The sequence below is a fragment of the Pseudophryne corroboree genome, chromosome 6 (assembly GCF_028390025.1).
Source record: "Pseudophryne corroboree isolate aPseCor3 chromosome 6, aPseCor3.hap2, whole genome shotgun sequence".
Classification (NCBI taxonomy): domain Eukaryota; kingdom Metazoa; phylum Chordata; class Amphibia; order Anura; family Myobatrachidae; genus Pseudophryne; species Pseudophryne corroboree.
The window spans coordinates 252,477,370-252,494,705 of NC_086449.1; the positions used below are offsets into that span (position 1 = coordinate 252,477,370).

The window sequence follows — 17,336 nt, forward strand, 5'->3', positions numbered from 1 at the left end:
CCTTGACAACTATGTTGGTGTTAGACGTGCGTCCGGTATCCGCCGTTAGTTCACAGGGAACTAGACAATTTATTGAGGCAGTGTGCCCCCGTTACCAAATACCATCTAGGTTCCACTTCTCTAGGCAGGCGATACCGAGAATGTACACGGACGTCAGAAAAAGACTCACCAGTGTCCTAAAAAATGCAGTTGTACCCAATGTCCACTTAACCACGGACATGTGGACAAGTGGAGCAGGGCAGGGTCAGGACTATATGACTGTGACAGCCCACTGGGTAGATGTATGGACTCCCGCCGCAAGAACAGCAGCGGCGGCACCAGTAGCAGCATCTCGCAAACGCCAACTCTTTCCTAGGCAGGCTACGCTTTGTATCACCGCTTTCCAGAATACGCACACAGCTGAAAACCTCTTACGGCAACTGAGGAAGATCATCGCGGAATGGCTTACCCCAATTGGACTCTCCTGTGGATTTGTGGCATCGGACAACGCCAGCAATATTGTGTGTGCATTAAATATGGGCAAATTCCAGCACGTCCCATGTTTTGCACATACCTTGAATTTGGTGGTGCAGAATTTTTTAAAAAACGACAGGGGCGTGCAAGAGATGCTGTCGGTGGCCAGAAAAATTGCGGGACACTTTCGGCGTACAGGCACCACGTACAGAAGACTGGAGCACCACCAAAAACTACTGAACCTGCCCTGCCATCATCTGAAGCAAGAAGTGGTAACGAGGTGGAATTCAACCCTCTATATGCTTCAGAGGTTGGAGGAGCAGCAAAAGGCCATTCAAGCCTATACAATTGAGCACGATATAGGAGATGGAATGCACCTGTCTCAAGTGCAGTGGAGAATGATTTCAACGTTGTGCAAGGTTCTGATGCCCTTTGAACTTGCCACACGTGAAGTCAGTTCAGACACTGCCAGCCTGAGTCAGGTCATTCCCCTCATCAGGCTTTTGCAGAAGAAGCTGGAGGCATTGAAGAAGGAGCTAACACGGAGCGATTCCGCTAGGCATGTGGGACTTGTGGATGCAGCCCTTAATTCGCTTAACAAGGATTCACGGGTGGTCAATCTGTTGAAATCAGAGCACTACATTTTGGCCACCGTGCTCGATCCTAGATTTAAAGCCTACCTTGGATCTCTCTTTCCGGCAGACACAGGTCTGCTGGGGTTGAAAGACCTGCTGGTGACAAAATTGTCAAGTCAAGCGGAACGCGACCTGTCAACATCTCCTCCTTCACATTCTCCCGCAACTGGGGGTGCGAGGAAAAGGCTCAGAATTCCGAGCCCACCCGCTGGCGGTGATGCAGGGCAGTCTGGAGCGACTGCTGATGCTGACATCTGGTCCGGACTGAAGGACCTGACAACGATTACGGACATGTCGTCTACTGTCACTGCATATGATTCTCTCAACATTGATAGAATGGTGGAGGATTATATGAGTGACCGCATCCAAGTAGGCACGTCACACAGTCCGTACTTATACTGGCAGGAAAAAGAGGCAATTTGGAGGCCCTTGCACAAACTGGCTTTATTCTACCTAAGTTGCCCTCCCACAAGTGTGTACTCCGAAAGAGTGTTTAGTGCCGCCGCTCACCTTGTCAGCAATCGGCGTACGAGGTTACATCCAGAAAATGTGGAGAAGATGATGTTCATTAAAATGAATTATAATCAATTCCTCCGCGGAGACATTGACCAGCAGCAATTGCCTCCACAAAGTACACAGGGAGCTGAGATGGTGGATTCCAGTGGGGACGAATTGATAATCTGTGAGGAGGGGGATGTACACGGTGATATATCGGAGGGTGAAGATGAGGTGGACATCTTGCCTCTGTAGAGCCAGTTTGTGCAAGGAGAGATTAATTGCTTCTTTTTTGGGGGGGGTCCAAACCAACCCGTCATATCAGTCACAGTCGTGTGGCAGACCCTGTCACTGAAATGATGGGTTGGTTAAAGTGTGCATGTCCTGTTTTGTTTATACAACATAAGGGTGGGTGGGAGGGCCCAAGGATAATTCCATCTTGCACCTCTTTTTTCTTTTCTTTTTCTTTGCATCATGTGCTGATTGGGGAGGGTTTTTTGGAAGGGACATCCTGCGTGACACTGCAGTGCCACTCCTAGATGGGCCCGGTGTTTGTGTCGGCCACTAGGGTCGCTAATCTTACTCACACAGCTACCTCATTGCGCCTCTTTTTTTCTTTGCGTCATGTGCTGTTTGGGGAGGGTTTTTTGGAAGGGACATCCTGCGTGACACTGCAGTGCCACTCCTAGATGTGCCCGGTGTTTGTGTCGGCCACTAGGGTCGCTAATCTTACTCACACAGTCAGCTACCTCATTGCGCCTCTTTTTTTCTTTGCGTCATGTGCTGTTTGGGGAGGGTTTTTTGGAAGGGCCATCCTGCGTGACACTGCAGTGCCACTCCTAGATGGGCCCGGTGTTTGTGTCGGCCACTAGGGTCGCTAATCTTACTCACACAGCTACCTCATTGCGCCTCTTTTTTTCTTTGCGTCATGTGCTGTTTGGGGAGGGTTTTTTGGAAGGGACATCCTGCGTGACACTGCAGTGCCACTCCTAGATGGGCCCGGTGTTTGTGTCGGCCACTAGGGTCGCTTATCTTTCTCACACAGCTACCTCATTGCGCCTCTTTTTTTCTTTGCGTCATGTGCTGTTTGGGGAGGGTTTTTTGGAAGGGACATCCTGCGTGACACTGCAGTGCCACTCCTAGATGGGCCCGGTGTTTGTGTCGGCCACTAGGGTCGCTTATCTTTCTCACACAGTCAGCTACCTCATTGCGCCTCTTTTTTTCTTTGCGTCATGTGCTGTTTGGGGAGGGTTTTTTGGAAGGGACATCCTGCGTGACACTGCAGTGCCACTCCTAGATGGGCCCGGTGTTTGTGTCGGCCACTAGGGTCGCTTATCTTACTCACACAGCGACCTCGGTGCAAATTTTAGGACTAAAAATAATATTGTGAGGTGTGATGTGTTCAGAATAGGCTGAAAATGAGTGTAAATTATGTTTTTTGAGGTTAATAATACTTTGGGATCAAAATTACCCCCAAATTCTATGATTTAAGCTGTTTTTTAGGGTTTTTTGAAAAAAACACCCGAATCCAAAACACACCCGAATCCGACAAAAATAATTCGGTGAGGTTTTGCCAAAACGCGTTCGAACCCAAAACACGGCCGCGGAACCGAACCCAAAACCAAAACACAAAACCCGAAAAATTTCAGGCGCTCATCTCTAATTTTCATATATTTAAACTTTTATTGGATCACCCTATTTTCTTCAGAGTAGGTGAAAACAGAGGCAGAACTCTGGGAGGCAACGGAGTCATCTGCCGCCGGGCTCCTGCTCTGAAGGGGGCACCTCTCCGCCCATCCTGTGACACTACTGAATTAAGTTAAATGATAGCTGTCGCTGTCTTTTCAGTGGCCGACTTCCTCACTGGTCCCTGCACCTTACAAATCACACCCTCTTTATTGTACTGAATATACACATTTTACAAGTGTCACACCCAGGATTAGAAACCACTACCTATTACACTGGAAGCAGACACCTTACTGATGAAGCGGTTTGCTCCTGTATAGGAAATATGAGAATTTTAACTATATGAAGATACTTCTCTGACACTTACACGTAACTTCATATAGTTAGAATTCTCATGCTTCCCCTACAGGAGCAAATAACTCCATCAGTAAAGTGTCTGCTGTTAGTGTAACAGCTCATGGGTTCTAATCCTGGGTATGACTGCTAAGAAATGTGTGATTTAAATAAAAGACAATTAAATGTATAAATACAGGATATAATTTTTTTTCAGAACACTCCACACACACACACACACACACACACACACACACACACACACACACACACACACACACACACACACACACACACACACACACACACACACACACATATTATATATTATATATATATATATATATATAAACACACACACACGCGCACACATACATATATTTAGCTTAATATAGGAAATAGGGGGCACCAATATTTATCTTGCCTCCGGGCGACTGTGACGAACTTACGCCACTGGGTGGAAATTAATTAAATGTGAGAACTTTGTTGTATCCCACTTATCCTTGACATACTCATCATTCTCCTCTTTCTTACTGTAGTATGAAATCAGCTGATCGTGGGCCTAATTCAGAGATGGACGCAGCTGTGCGGTAGCTCGCAGCGACCGCGTCCATCTGGTCTGCTCACGCGCACTGACCACAGTGTGAGACCTTACACATTGCGCCCGCATCCAGGAAGGATGCAGCCGCAGTGTGATTGACAGTGGTGGCCATCGGAGGGGCATCACTGTGGCATTGGGGGGGGAGTCATACTGAATTGACAGGAGCATGTCAGGAGCGTTTTCGGCGCAACTGCGTGATGTCACATACAGCCGCTCTGAAAAAATAGATGGCCACTTATTGCCTGACAACGCAGCCAGGCTGCTCTGCCAGGGGTCAACCTTAGATCTAATGCCTCTGCAATCTAATTGCGGACACATCATAGGGCGGCCTCACACATGCTGGGCAGCCTTGCCCTGTGTAGAGCGGCTCCCAGCATGTGCGGAAATGAACGCAGATCTTGCTGCATATGCAGCCATCTGCGTTCATCTCTGAATAACCCCCTGTGTCTGTCAATTGCAAAAGAAAAATATACATATTAGCCTTCTAATAGGCCCTGCACACTGGATGATATCTAAGAACGATATGAACGATATTGCTCAGAAATGAACGATATATCGTTCCTATCGTTTAGTGTGGAGGCACAGACAATGAACAATGCGCATCCCGGCGGTCCTTGGTTTTCCATCGTTTTTCAATGCAAGCCAATTTGGATGATATCGCTCATCATTCATATCAAATATCGTCCAAATTGCACTAATCATCCAGTGTGTAGAGTTTCTTGGTGACCTAAGTGAAACCACTCTAATAACAATAAACTGACAAAGGGCCTAATTCAGACCTGATCGTAGCAGCAACTTTGTTAGCAGATGGGCAAAACCATGTGCACTGCAGGTGGGGCCGATATAACATGCGGAGAGAGAGTTAGATTTGGGTAGGTTATATTGTTTATTTGCAGAGTAAATACTGGCTGCTTTATTTTTACACTGCAATTTAGATTTCAGTTTGATCACACCCCACCCAAATCTAACTCTCTCTGCACGTTATATCTGCCCCCCCCCCCCTGCAGTGCACATGGTTTTGCCCAACTGCTAACAAATTTGCTGCTGCGATCATCTCTGAATTAGCCCCAAAATAACTCTACCATGCTAAATCTTGGAGAGTGTCTGCAATTTTCACTTTCTGCCACAAGAGGGCATTTTACTAAAAGGTTTGCAGAAAAACACTTGTTCCTTCTTAAGGTTTCTGAATATCAAAACAGCAGGGAGCAAACATGTTTTTTTTATTTTTATTTTATTTTAATAATTGAAACAATTCCATCAATGTATTTTATAATGTAAAACTCACACACTAAAACATGTATTTGTAGTAGAGCTACCTTATAACAGTTCTGTGAGTAAAATCATCACTCAATCTCCATGGTGACACATCTCATAGACCAGCCAGCACAACTTAAAAATAAACAAATGAAAAATAAGGCCAATAGGTTTCACATGGGGCTCTTTTATTCATAAAAGCAAATGGAGCCTAGCCACTGAGCAGAACCTGCATCCTGGTCCATCAATAATGCAGACGGTCCTTTTGTATTGTAGGAATGAGCCTGGACGCGGCTGGTCATGGCAGAAGGCCGAGAGTGCAAAGTCTCCAGTTACATGCTGGGACAAGGCTATGGTGTCAGATGAAAGACTGAAATGATCCAGTTTAACATTAAATAGAGGCATTATTTGTGGTGAGCTGAAACTTGGAATTCCAGGGATCACTGTTCTCTTACCATTCCCAGACTCCTGTAATGCACAGTGCCATTTTTGGAATTTGTATTTAGCACTATGCCTGAAATTCTTTGATTTAGCATTTGTTGCTGTTTTCATTTTTGGAATAGTTTGTAGATTTTTTCTTTCTTTTACAGAATAACTATGGATAGGTAACACCATACAAACGAGGGAGAAGGGCATTGTGGGAGACCCTATCACATCAACAATCTGATGACACCTTACACATCATTAAAGCTCTACGTCTGGCTAACCAGAGTAACAACAGTAACAAACAGAAGTAAAAACAATTAACGGCAGAAATACCAACAATGATGGGGCCTTTTAATATTTTATTTTTACATATATTATAAAAATGTTATGACATATTAACCAACACAATACTGTTACTATACTGTATAAACAAATGTACATTCACAAGCATTGACTTAGATGTACTGTATGTTCAGCCGCTATGCTTCACTGTGTTACGGTATGTATTAATGTTTGGATCCTTGAAAATATCTCTCTCCCACACAGAGAAAATCCTTTATGTCTTGATACAAAGTTTCTACATTCTTGAATGCTCTATATTTATTGCATGTAAAAGAATTTGAAGCTTTGCATCATCATGAGATATTGTTGCCATGGAAGACCATTATTTTCATCTTCCACTCTGAAATGAATCTGCATATTCCATAGCATAATGAAGCGCGGTGGCTTATATATATTTTTTAACAGTACTATTCAGTTTCACACCGGAGAAATGCAGTGGTAGGGGCCCATGTTTAGGGTTGTGGTCAGCCATCTAGAAGAGGTATTGCCAGCCACCACGGAAGTTTGGCTAAGCAGCGCACTGTAGAAAATATAATGAAAGTGCACAGTCTGGAACCTGATCCCTAGAGGAGGGGGTGGGCAGAAACTAGGGTTTTTGTTATTTGGGGAAAGGCAGCAATTTGATGCCCCCCCACACACACACTTCTGTCACATGGCCCCCAGCAGCGTGTTCTCCTAAATGCCCCCCGTGTGTCCCTATATGTTGCACTACATCACTGCACTACATTGTTAAACTACATACCCCTATACGCTGCACTGCATTACAACACTACATCCCCCTGTACAATGCACTACATTACTTCACTACATACTGTACCCTCTATATGCAGTGCCACATTACACTACATCCCCGACACACTGCACTACTACCACTTTACTACATGCCCCTATACCAGGGATAGGCAACCTGCGGCTCTCCAGCTGCTGTAGAACTACACATCCCAGCATGCCCTGCCACAGTTTTAGAACATCCTAACAGCAAACCTGTGGTAGGGCTTGCTGGGATGTGTAGCTCCACAGCAGCTGGAGAGCCACAGTCTGCCCTATACAATGCACTACTATACTACATGCCCTTATACACTACACTACACCACTACACTACATACCCTATATGCTACACTACACCACTTGCTCCCCCCACCCTGCTGCAGCTGTGAGGAAAGCTGTTAGGACCCAGTGGAGATCAGCTGGGACCCCACGCACTCAGGCAGGAAATATCCAGGTACTCGCCCAACATTTTAAATATAAGGGATGCTTATATACTGACCATTGGAGAGTATTTAGGAAACAGTGTGAGGCGGGAAGCCCTGTGTGACAGGTGCCGTATGAACTGCTAGCCAGCTCAGTGTGTGCTGGGCAGGCAAATCATGGCAGCTGGGAGAAGTAGAGTCAGAGGCATACCCGGGGAGGACTGTGGACTAGTGTCGGCCTCCCCTCTTTGCCTGTCTAGGAGGAAAGCAGGATCTGGAGGGATGACTAATATGGGGTAGCTGGCCGGGCTCTAACAGTGTGGGGGCGAAGAGGAGCATTATAGTCCAGCCCCTGAGCCAGCCCCTCAGTCTTCAGAGAGCAGCGAGCAGCAGCACCTGCCAGGAATCATCCATGTGATACCCCATTCCAGATAGAGAAAACAACCTGGTAATTTCCCGGACTTCGACTCTGGTAATTACCAGGGTTTTTCCCGGGTCCGACACGGGTTGCCTGCTGTGCAAAAGGGTCTGACCTGGGTTTTTCAACACTGGTCGCGGTAAACATTGCTTATTGGCTGAGTGGGCAGGGCACTGGCTGATTGGCTGAGCAGGCCGGGTCTCCCTGATTGGCTGAGCGAGCGGGGCACTGGTGCTGGCATCTGATGTTACAATTATGCTGCACAAATAATGAGAGACAATATGGCATATTGGAAGGAGGAGGAGATCAGTGAGCTACTGTCAGTCAGTGGGGAGGAGGAGATACGCAGGCAGATCACTGGCACAGTGAAGGATGCCACAGCGTACACAAACTCAGCAGTAACTGGTCAGCCATGGTTAATCCAATGCAGTGAGTAGTCACCGCCCTCTTTTCATGACCTCATCTCTTGGTGCCATAAAACAGTCCAGTTCAGTGTGAAAGCGGTCAACCCAGGAATAAACCAGGTCTAAAGTGCTGTGTGAAAGGGGGTTTGGAGCTTTGACCCGGGTCTAACCTGGGTGGAAAAACCTGGGATTTTGTGATTTTTTTCTGTCTAAAAGTGGCATAAGTCACGACAGCTGAGGGACGGCTCAGAGACAAGGCAGAGGCACGGTTCTCAATGCCCCCACCTCAAAACGGGCGCCTGGGCCGCCAGCTGACCTACATGAGGTTTCCTGTTTGGTGTCTTTTACGGTTTCTTTTTTTGTGGGTCTGGGACTCCAGGTCGACAACACAAAGGTTGACACACCTTAGGTCGACACACCTTAGGTCGACATGGACAAAAGGACGACATGGACAAAAGGTCGACAGGAACAAGGTCGACATGGAAAGAGGTCGACATGAGTTTTTTATGTTTTTTTGACGTGTAGTTTTCTTCATAGAGTGACCGGGAACCCCAATTAGTGCACCGCGTCCCCTCGCATGGCTCGCTTCGCTCGCCATGCTTCGGGCATGGTGCCTTCGCTCCGCTTCGCTCGGCACAGATTACCGCTCCAATCGTAGTCCATGTGGATCGTTAAGTATGAAAAGGTTCCAAAAAAGAAAAAAATTGTGAAAAACTCATGTCGACCTTTTCCCATGTCGACCTTGTTCCTGTCAACCTTTTGTCCATGTCGACCTTTTGTCCATGTCGACCTAAGGTGCGTCGACCAATTGGCGTCGACCTAAGGTGTGTCGACCTTTTTGTTGTTGACCTGGAGTCCGGATACCTTTTTTTGTTTCCTTTTAAGGCTATTCTCACTCTTTTCCCACCATTGAGACTGCTCATGGATGTGTTACATGGAATAGATTATATCTACTATTTTATTACATTTAGCAAATCTTGAAAAATGGGACCCCCATGGTATTTGCTAGTTATACCTCGGCGCCATGCTCCACCACGGAACAGGTGTATTACACATACAATAGTGTTCCTTGTTATAGATAACACAAAGCGTTGAATCATTGTCTATTGCCACATAATTACAGCAGGTAGTTAATAGCCTTGAATATCTGCCAATTAGAATACACAATTGTCAGCTTTTATCTGCACCTATCTGTCTGCTTATGTTCAGTGATATCAGAAGTAGGAAGCCAATTACCACATAGAGCACAAAGCCATCCATCAGCCACTCATCAAGGCTGTCTCTTTCATGCGTGTAATATGAATGTTGGCTACAGATTCTCCAGGCAGTGAGAGTCCGCAAGATAAGAGATTTCATAGGGTTTCAGTTTCTTCCAAACATGAGGAATGACACTGCACACGGATCATTTGTTACAGATAGACACTGCGAAGATGCCAGCTATCAGGACTGGAGAGACAATACATAAAACCCTCCTTACAGAGTTGTAGTGTCATTCTTCTTCCAAATGCGCAGGATATCTGATTAGTTTGTATTAATTGTTACAGTGTATATCTTATGGTGGAAGAACTTTGTTTTGACAGTTGCTCGAATGAAATACCAGACTGAAATTATGACAGGTACTGCATGCGGAATTATGACAGGTACTGCATGCGGAATTATGACAGGTACTGCATGCGGAATTATGACAGGTACTGCATGTGGCATTATGAGTGGTACTGCATGCGGAATTATGACAGGTACTGCATGCGGAATTATGACAGGTACTGCATGCGGAATTATGACAGGTACTGCATGCGGAATTATGACAGGTACTGCATGCGGAATTATGACAGGTACTGCATGCGGAATTATGACAGGTACTACATGCGGAATTATGACAGGTACTGCATGTGGAATTATGAGTGGTACTGCATGCAGAATTATGACAGGTACTGCATGCAGAATTATGACAGGTACTGCATGCGGAATTATGATAGGTACTGCATGCAGAATTATGACAGGTACTGCATGCTGCATGCGGCTCCCATTCACACCGCACCTGACCCGGTAATCAACCCGGGTAAAACCCTTCTTTTTTACCGGGTTGATTTACCGGGTCAGGCGACCCGCTAAATCGGCCAGTGTGCTTTCACATCGCACACTGACCCGGTTCGACACGGCAATATGCCGTGTCGGTACCGGGTTATTTGTGCGATGTGAAAGGGGTATAAGTCTCCCTTTTCTCGTTTTGTTCGTACTGTTTCTTTTTATGTACTTTTTGAGAGCGCCATAAAAATAAAGTATAACAGGAATAATAATAAAGTACTGATTCTCATGAGAGCCCCAAAGCTTTTACAGAAAGAGCCTGCACAGATGGCCAATAAGTCTGCACTTCAGCACGTGGACTCACTTACACAAGATGTTTTGCCATAGGTACAGTATGACTGATCATTAATATGATGCACCTAACACAAATAACAAATAAAAGGCGCTGGCCAAGCTGGCATTGACAGAGAATATTACTTACATTAATTGTGCTGCAGCTTCCAATTAGAGGTGTTTGTAAACCCCTGTAGTGCCAAATTAGCTAAACCTGTATGAAATAATCCGACAGGAAAAAAGGAAGAGCTTGTTCAATTAATATATTTTTATTATATTTAAAACCAAATAAAATATCACATAACCAAATGTCATATAAAAAGTTTTAAACATTTTTTTTTCCATTTATATGCTGAACTGTATAAATGCATTATACATAGTGGCCCTCATTCCGAGTTGATCGCTCGCTAGCTGCTTTTAGCAGCAGTGCAAATGCTAAGCCGCTGCCCTCTGGGAGTGTATCTTAGCTTAGCAGAAGTGCGAACGAAAGGATCGCAGCACTGCTACAAAAAAAGAATGTGCAGTTTCTGAGCAGCTCGAGACCTACTCCTAGCTTGCGATCACTTCAGACTGTTTAGTTCCTGTTTTGACGTCACAAACACGCCCTGCGTTCGCCCAGCCACGCCTACGTTTTTCCAGCCACTCCTGCGTTTTTATCTGGCACTCCTGCATTTTTTCACACACTCCCCGAAAACGGTCAGTTACCACCCAGAAACACCCACTTTCTGTCAATCACTATGCGGCTAGAAGTGCGACTGAAAAGCGTTGCTAGAGCTTGTGTAAAACTGCATCGGCTTTTGTGAAAGTACGACGCGCGTGCGCAGTGCACCCCATACGCATGCGCAGAATTGCCATTTTTTGACCTGATCGCTGTGCTGCGAACGAAAGCAGCTAGCGATCAACTCGGAATAAGGGCCAGTATACGGGATGCAGTCAATTTACCTCCAATCAAAATACCGACGGTCGAAATCCCAACAGCAATTGACCGACGGTCAAAATCCCGACATGGACAAAATACCGACATTTAAAATACTGACAAGGTCAAAATACTGACATGTAAAATGTCGACATGAGTTTTTCATTATATTTTCATTGAGACCGACTTGTTCATACTTTACCATCCCAGTGGACCTGAAGGGGGAATATAATAGTGTGCCGAGCGCAGCGAGCCATGCGAGGGGATGCGGTACACTTATATGGTGTCCATGTTGACCTATGTCGACATACACACAAAAAACAATGAAAAAAGCATGTCGGTATTTTGACCTGTTGGCATTTTACATGTCGGTATTTTGACCTTGTCGGTATTTTAAATGTCGGTATTTTGTCCATGTCGGGATTTTGACCTTTGTCGGGATTTTGACTGTCGGTCAATTGCTGTCGGAATTTTGATTGGAGGTATTTCATACCGATCCCTAATATACAATATATTGGATATATATTGTATAGTATGTATAATGAATTTAAACAGTTCAGCATATAAATGGAAAAAAATATTGTAATACTTTTTATATGACATTTGCCTTTGTGACATTAATATGATGCACTGTACTATTTTCTAGAATCTTAAATGAGCCTTGCTAACTCTCTCCATTCCACCAGTTTCTTGAAAATTGTCAAACATTCCATACAGGGCTGTAGAATTAGCGCCGGACCCATGTACTGGGGATGGGAAGGAAGGCGAAGGGAGGCGTGACCTAAATAAGGGGCGTGCAGGGGAGGGGTACATTTATTACCTTTGTTTGATCCGGGAAGTGGTTCGTCTTCCTCACCGGGACCATCTTCCCAGTGATATTCGGGAAGATGGCGCATGTACACTAGTGAGTAAAGGCTCTAGCTCAGTGCCACAGTTTTTGCTTTCATTGTGCGGTTGCATCTTCCTGAAGTTGTCACTGGGAAGGGACCCGATTCCTGGATCAAGGTAAGTATACTCAGGAGGTGAGGAGAGGGGAGGAAGGGCTGTGGACTCGGGCCCAGGTAAGTGTGTTGTGTTAGTGTGCCCCTGGTCCCTTTGCAATGTGTGTGTGTGTGTGTGTGTGTGTCAATGTGCCCCTGCTCCCTGTACAATCTGTGTGTGTATCAGAGTGCCCCTGCTCCCTGTACAATGTGTGTGTCAGTGTGCCCCTGCTCCCTGTACAATGTGTGTGTGTGTGTGTGTGTGTGTGTGTGTGTGTGTGTCAGTGTGCTCCTGCTCCCTGTACAATGTCCCTTGTCACTATCTCCCTGTCACCCCTGCCTCAGTCACCCACTATCTCCCTGTCACCCCTGCCTCAGTCACCCACTATCTCCCTGTCACCCCTGCCTCAGTCACCCACTGTCTCCCTATCACCCCTGCCTCAGTCACCCACTATCTCCCAATCACCTCTGCCATAGTCACCCACTATCTCCATGTCACCCCTGCCTCAGTCACCCACAATCTCCTTTTCACCCCTGTCTCATCAGTCATGCCCTAACTCTCTGTTACCCCTAGCTCACCCATGGAGCTACAGTTGTGTCGCCACACCCCTTTCTTGTAAGATCACACCCCTTTTTGTGGCAAAGGTCCGCTCTGTCCCTTTAGAAAGTTTAGCCCATCAGGGGGTGCCAAAATTTATTTTTGCTTGCTAAAAAAATAAGCTCGGGCCTGGGCGGTCCCAGGCACTTTACCCAATATATCCTAGTCCTTGCTCCGAGAGCAGGACTTATAAGGCGGAACAGCACCCACACAGGAAAAAATATATGTATTTTTCAGTGCAGTCAGGGTGCCCTGGTACTTAGTCGGATGGCATCTTGCCTAGCTTACTGTGTTCTGCCGAACCTCAACATCAGACATTAACATGGGAGACTATTATAACATGCTTTAATACAGTTTATATATATATATATATATATATATATATATATATACACACATACATATGTCATTATCTCAGTAGGGGACCCAAAAATGTGGGATTTGGAATTTTGGATAAGGGATACTCAACCTGTAATAGCATCACAATAAAGTTTTCAGAACTCTTTTTTGTGCGTGTAATGTTTCTTTTTCCAGCAGTTTGTTCTTAATATTTTTGTCACCTGTTTTTTTTTTTTTTTTTTGTGCTTGCACTCGGATATGCAGTATCACAATGAATTTGCAATAAATATAGTTTATTTTTTATATTATTTATATTATATATTTTATGTTTTATATTGATTATTATTGCCATTCATGTACTGTATACTGCTACTTAAATGCAAGCGGTTTAATTTGCATAGAAAGCAGGTGGGGAGAAAGGGAAAGGTAGGAAAGCTGATGGATATGTTATACAGTACTGTCACAGTGAGAGAGCAGGTAGTGGGAGGACATGTGACCCACAGGACAGGTGAGTAAAGTGTGTGAGTGACAGGTAAGGTCTGTAGCCAGCTCCTCCTGCAGGGCATATTGCTTGGATGTCCTCTGGGAGATGGTCAATATGAATAGAGCTAATATCAGCACATATTACTGAACATAAGTAACCTGATCAGACCGAGGTGGTGCTTTCTGGACGAGAGGTGGTGAGAGACGACAGTCATTTCACAGTGGGTTCCTACTAAATTGAATCAAATTTAGAAATTTAGGCTCAATCTATTACTAGTTGAAATAAAGAAGCCTTGGATTGTGCAACAATTCGTCTAGAAAAGGTGAGTCAAACAGTAGTTGACTAGATTTTTGAATTGCCTGGAACTTAAAATAATATATTACTGTATGTAAAATAATATTGGTACAGTAAACAGATTTTTTTATAATGCTTTTTGTTGTGCCTTTGCTACATTTCTCACTATTAGTATCATATACAGTAAATATATTATATTTTAGTAACACTACATGTTTTATAAATGATACATGTGTGTGTGTGTGTGTGTGTGTGTGTGTGTGTGTGTGTGTGTGTGTGTGTCTGTCTGTCTGTCTGTCTGTATGTCTGTCTATCTAATAATTTCTCCTCAATTAAAATCAATTACAAACAGTAGCAGATGTTCCAATGCTGAAATGTTGCGAACAGTTCTTTTGCAAGAGTCATATTAATATATTTATATGACAATCACATAAATATTTACATATTGTTAATGGAAGGGGCAAGTGTGTGTGTGTGTGTGTGTGTGTGTGTGTGTGTGTGTGTGTGTGTGTGTGTGTGTGTGTGTCTATCGACACATACACTGTACATATACACTGTACATATAAAGAGATGTTGTAAAAAGTAAAAACTGACATTTCAGTCTGTAAAGAGACATTTATCAAGTACATGTCGGATTCAAGTTATTTACTTTGTATTCTTTAATTGAAGACTGTTGGTCTTTTGTCAACGCCCTATGTTGGTCTTTTGTCAACGCCCTATTTCTGCCCCATGTTTTATGGATAGAATTTCAGAATAGTCAGACTTTATTCCTTTTTCCGGAATTAGTTCCTAATAGCCCAGATTCCAGAGCTGAGAGCTGATGCATTGTTAATTAAAACACCTCTTTAACTGTAGCCCCTACATATGTAACTCCTAAACACAGACCATTAAATCAGAAAAAGGGGTTAAAAAAGTAAACAGACATTAACTTCTCCAAACCTCAACAACAGCAAATATAATATGTCATATGTTTATAGGTTACCAAAAATGTGATTTCAATTATAGGATGCCAGTTTTGTAATACTTGATGATTAAATATTATTTCTCATATCACTAATGGTGCATTTTTTTGTATATCAATCTACTTATTTTTTTCAAATTTTTTTTCTTATCAGCTGTTAAAAATTGTTTTATGCAGAAATGTGATTTTTGTTTTATTTTATTGAAAGCTATATTTAACTTTCGTTCACAGTTTTCTTTATTAATGACTTGTCTCTGCAATATTAAATGTAAAATCTAGTGAAAGTAACAATTGTTTTGTCATGTTCCTAATTGCACTGGTAAGTTTATTGGACTTAGCGTTTAATATACTCTATAACAACCTCTCTCATTTGTCTTATGACACAGGTATAGGTTTATTCCTTCCCAGGGATTATGGAGAGTACTCCGTTTTGTAGCTTCTGGAAATTGAATTCTAATTAAAAGAGATGACGTTGCTCTGCTATATTAATTGGAAGAAGTTCATGCTTTCTCTGGCTTCTGTTTCATGTATCTAGTTAGTGGAAAGTGTAACGTGAGGACTGAGTGTAAATAATGGTTGTAACTCCAGAAACGGCTCAGGTGAGGAAAACTGTTCTGATGCTCAGGTGACAGATCCTTCATGTCATGTTACAGATCCTGTTTCCGAACGTAAGGATGCCAATGGGGAGCCACAGATACCCAGAGATATGATCCTCCAGGTTACATAGGAATCTGCATTTTTTCCTTCCTTATTGGCTGCCTGGTATCACAACTAGGATATGGCGAAACAAAAACTGTTCCTGGTGATTCTACTGATGTTCTTAACACATGCAAGCCAAGGTAGCAAAAAGATATAGTCTTTACTGTACATTCCAAAGTGGTAAATGGCCAATAACTAAAGAAGTGGTTTGGAATTGATCAAATATATGGAAGCTAACACTGAGCAACAGCTAAATGATTCTCTGAGCAAATAGAGCTACAGTATGCGACGTGAACTAATGCAGGGCGGTACAGTTCCCTTTCTGTCCTGTTGTTTTATACCATCATATCAATCATTTAGCTTGTTATGAAGGTTCAGTATATGCGGTTACTGTAACAACATATTATGATTTTTATTATTGTAGATTTGTAAGGTAGGAAGAGATGCAAAAATACTGTAATATAATTAGACAAGGATTACTGCTTACCTATAATAGACAAATATATATATTTATTTCCAATGACCCTCTTTAAAGCTTTGAATGAACATAAGCTCTGATAGTACATCTGCATCTGCCCAGTCCTATTTAACAACAACAAACCTCTCAGAACCATTTTGCTATTCACCAAAAGTGACTATTTTGTAACATATTATTAAAATGGGAGGCAAGCACAAGACCGCCTGTCGAGATCCCCGCGGTCACAATGCTGAAGCCGGAATCCCAACAAGTGGTTAAATGCCGCCACCAGAATACCGGCGCCACCGGCTTTTCTCCTTCTCTAGGTGTCCACAACACCCATAGAGGGAAAATATAACCAGTGGCGAGCGCAGTGAGCCACCATGCCCTCAGCGTGACCAGCGAAGCGAGCCCGCAAGGGGCTTTCTAGTGCTCGCCCCACTGCCGGCATACTGGCGGCTGGGATGCCGTTGGCGGTATCTTAACAGCCGGCTTCCCGGCCGCCAGTAAATAGTATCTATTCCATTAAAATCATTATTATTTGTGTTGCATTGTAAGGAGCTGCATGGGCAGTGGGGTTAAAGAGGCACATACAGTGTAGTCTAGTGGGAAAAGGGCAGAGCTGAGCAAACAGTAGTAGGTGTGTCTCAGAATGGAGATTGGGAGGTTAGTGAGGGGGTAAGTAGTATAGTTGGTAGTAATGTAGGCTCTATCAAAGAGGTGAGTTTTCACAGAGTATTTAAAGACTGGAGGCGGGGTGTATCAAACCCACTTTAAAGTAAATCCTCAGAAAATTGCAGTTTTCAGAGGAATTACCGCATCAATACACATCCACATATGTAAATACGGGGACCACAGCACAGCACTCACCATATGATTCTATGGGGCTGCATTTAGCCCGCATGTAGCAAGCTCTGGAAATGTAATGTGTGCCCGATAGCTAACGCTATCATTGGATGGCATTAGCCATTGAAGCCCATTGGCTATAATTCAGCAAAGTGGCCACTTGTGCA

At 43.9% G+C, this 17,336-nt stretch overlaps 1 protein-coding gene across 2 annotated transcripts in view; it reads left to right on the forward strand.

Moving 5' to 3' along the window:
* The window catches only part of STRC (stereocilin), a 146,630-nt gene that overhangs the window by 16,469 nt on the left and 112,825 nt on the right, over positions 1-17,336 (forward strand). For both annotated transcript variants that reach the window (XM_063925879.1, XM_063925880.1), the window contains exons 3-4: positions 5,734-5,870; positions 15,821-16,006. In XM_063925879.1, the coding sequence (XP_063781949.1) occupies positions 15,946-16,006 (61 nt within the window). In that variant the 5' untranslated portion in view covers positions 5,734-5,870; positions 15,821-15,945. The remainder of the gene's footprint in view (positions 1-5,733; positions 5,871-15,820; positions 16,007-17,336) is intronic.